At 54.2% G+C, this 3,006-nt stretch overlaps 1 protein-coding gene across 1 annotated transcript in view; it reads left to right on the top strand.

Annotated features, from left to right (window-relative positions):
* The window catches only part of MAP3K14 (mitogen-activated protein kinase kinase kinase 14), a 19,695-nt gene extending 16,804 nt beyond the window's left edge, over nucleotides 1-2,891 (top strand). Inside the window, 2 exon segments of the mRNA XM_009995695.1 lie at nucleotides 950-1,050; nucleotides 2,727-2,891. Of these exon segments, the coding sequence (XP_009993997.1) occupies nucleotides 950-1,050; nucleotides 2,727-2,891 (266 nt within the window).
* The last annotated feature ends 115 nt before the right edge of the window (nucleotides 2,892-3,006 follow it).

The following is a 3,006-nucleotide window of genomic DNA, read 5'->3' as shown; positions in this document are numbered from 1 at the left end:
CTTGACCCTCCTGGGCTCCAGTTGGTGCCCATTGCCCCTTGTCCTGTCCCTGGGCACCACTGGGAAGAGTCTGGCCCCATCCTCCTGCCACCCCCTGCAGATATTGATCAGCACTGAGCAGATCCCCCCTCAGCCTCCTCCTCTCCAGGCTCAACAGCCCCAGCTCTCCCAGCCTTTCCTCACAGGCAGATGCTCCAGCCCCCTCAGCATCTCAGTGCCCTGGGCTGGACTCTCTCTAGCAGCTCCTTGTCCTTCTGCAACTGGGCAGCCCAGAACTGGGCCCAGTTCTCCAGATGGGGCCTCCCCAGGGCAGAGCAGAGGGGCAGGAGAACCTCCCTGACCTGCTGGCCACGCTCTTCTTGATGCCCCCAGGATGGCATTGGCCTTCTTGGCCCCAAGGGCACATTGTTGGCTCCTGATCAGCCTGTTGGCCACCAGGACTCCCAGGTCTGTTTCCCCAGAGCTGCTCTCCAGCAGGTCAAGCCTTAATTTGTACTGGTACCTGAGGCTGTTTCTCCCTAGATGCAGCACTCTACACTTGACCTTGTTGAACTTCATTAGTTTTCTCCTTTCCCAGCTCTCTTCAAGTCTGTAAAGTCTAGGAAAAGCCAGAGAAGTTCCTGAAAACCCAGTCTGGTTCAGCTTTGTGTGCCTCGTGCAACTGCTACGTGCAAGAGTGTGCTTGATAACCATAAATGTCTGCAAAGTGACTTTAAGGGCATGGTGTGCAAATCAATACATCCCTCCAGCTGCTTGCCTGCTAAATCCAGCTCTGCTCTGTGAGTCATTGCTGTGTTGAAGCCTCCATGCTCAGGCTCCATAAATTATACTTAATGACAAAAAAAGGAAGAGTTCTGATGTATCTGCCTTGCTGGCTGCTTTTTCTGTGTTGGGTGGGGAAGTCCCTGTGCCTGCAGCAGAAGTGAATGACTTCTCTTGTCTATTTCAGGAGTGAAAATCCAGATCCAGTTGCTCAGTGGAGAAAATTTGCACATCAGGGATTTCCACAGGACCAAGGTGGGAGACATTGCCACTGGGATAAGCAGCCAGGTGAGACATGAAGCTGGGAGTACAGCAGTGTCATCCATGGTGCAGCCCCATGGCTTAAACCCTGTGACCCACAATCATGGAATGGTTTGGATTGGAGGGACCTTAAAGCTCATCCAGTCCCACCCCTGCATGGGCAGGGACACCTCCCAGCAGCCCAGGCTGCTCCAAGCCCCATCCAACCTGCCCTTCAACACTGCCAGGGATGGGGCAGCCACAGCTTCCCTGGGCAACCTGGGCCAGGCTCTCACCACCCTCACAGGGAAGAATTTCCTCCTCATGTCTCACCTCAATCTCCCTCTTCCAGTTTTCATCCATTCCCCTCATCATTTTAGTGACACAACTTCAGTGCTGCTGTTATCAGTGTGATACCAGGAGGTGTTTTCTGAATTACAAGCCAGTGCTGATTGTCACTGGGATCTCCATCTTAGAAAGTACCTGTGCTGCACCTTAAAACTCCTCCTTCTCAGCTCTAAAGATAAAATCTTTCCTCTCTTCCCCAAGAACAATTACTTTACAATTACTTTTTGCACCAGTGGGGTCAGCCAGGAAACAGCTTCTGTTTGCCTGCTTGATGTTTAACTCCTGAGGTTGGAGGAGATACTGGCAGACTCCAGAACCTCACTGTGGGCCTCTTAGGCAGTCCCTGAAAGAAACTCCTGAGTGTTTGTGACTCACCTGAGTGTCAAATGAGGTGATCATCTCTAAACAAAGAGGTTGCAGAAGTCCAGACAGTGTTTTAGTGGTGTTGGTTCCCTTTGGGCATCACAAAGCAAACTGTCAGTAGCCTACAGAGGAGTTCACAGGGCCCAAACCTGAGCACTTCAAGAAGCACCAACTTGGGTGGGGGATTCAGCAGGCAGATGGATGCTGCCTGCTCCAGTTTCTGCTCATGAGAGAAGGTTGGGATGTTCCTGCCCAACACAGGCCTCTCTCCTGGAGCTCAACATGGCCCAGCACCATGTGCTGGAGCCCAGAACCCACCCGTGTCCTGGGCTGTGTCACCAGCAGCATGAGCAGCAGGGCCAGGGAGGGGATTGTCCCCTCTGCTCTGCTCTGGTGGGACCCCACCTGGAGAACTGGGTCTAGTTCTGGAGCCTCCAATAGAAGAAGGACATGGAGCTGTGGGAGAGAGGCCAGAGGAGCCACTGAGATAATCTGAGGGCTGGAGCAGCTCTGCTCTGGAGCCAGGCTGGGAGAGTTGGAGTGTTCAGCCTGGAGAAGAGAAGGCTCCAGGGAGACCTTAGAGCAGCTTCCAGTGCCTGAAGGGGCTCCAGGAAAGCTGGGGAGGGACTTGGGACAAGGGCAGGGAGGGATGGGATGAGGGGGATGGATGAAAACTGGAAGAGAGAGACTGAGGTGAGACATGAGGAGGGAATTCTTTGGTGTGAGGGTGGTGAGAGCCTGGCCCAGGTTGCCCAGGGAAGCTGTGGCTGCCCCATCCCTGGGGGTGTTGAAGGGCAGGTTGGATGGGGCTTGGAGCAGCCTGGGCTGGTGGGAGGTGTCCCTGCCCATGCAGGGTTGGAACTGGATGGTCTTTAAGGTCCCTTCCAACCCAAACCATTCCATGATTCAACGATTTTCTCAGGTTGGGAAGCTTATTTACTGTGTTTGACAGGGATAACACATTCTTCAGGAGGCTTTCAGTGCCACTCAGGTGTGTCTGCTCTGCTCCCCAGATCCCAGTCCCTGCTTTCAGCCTGGTGACCAAGGAAGGGCACCCAGTTCACTATGACATGGAGGTCCCTGACTCTGGCATCGAGCTGCAGTGCACCCTGGCCCCCGACTGCAGCGTCAGCTGGACGTGGCGGGTCAAACACGGGCAGCTGGAGAACAGGCCCTGAAGCTCTTCCTGCTCTGGAGGTTTTTACCTTGTTGAAAGAAGGAATTGCAAAAGCTTCCAACCACCCCTGCCATGGAGCACCAAGTGCAGTTGCTGGTGTTTTGTGCTGAAGTAGG

The sequence above is a fragment of the Chaetura pelagica genome, unplaced genomic scaffold (assembly GCF_000747805.2).
Source record: "Chaetura pelagica isolate M959 unplaced genomic scaffold, ChaPel_1.0 scaffold604, whole genome shotgun sequence".
In the NCBI taxonomy this organism is placed as follows: Eukaryota; Metazoa; Chordata; class Aves; order Apodiformes; family Apodidae; genus Chaetura; species Chaetura pelagica.
Note: the sequence above shows the minus strand (reverse complement) of the source record. Positions and strands in the feature narration are given on the sequence as shown.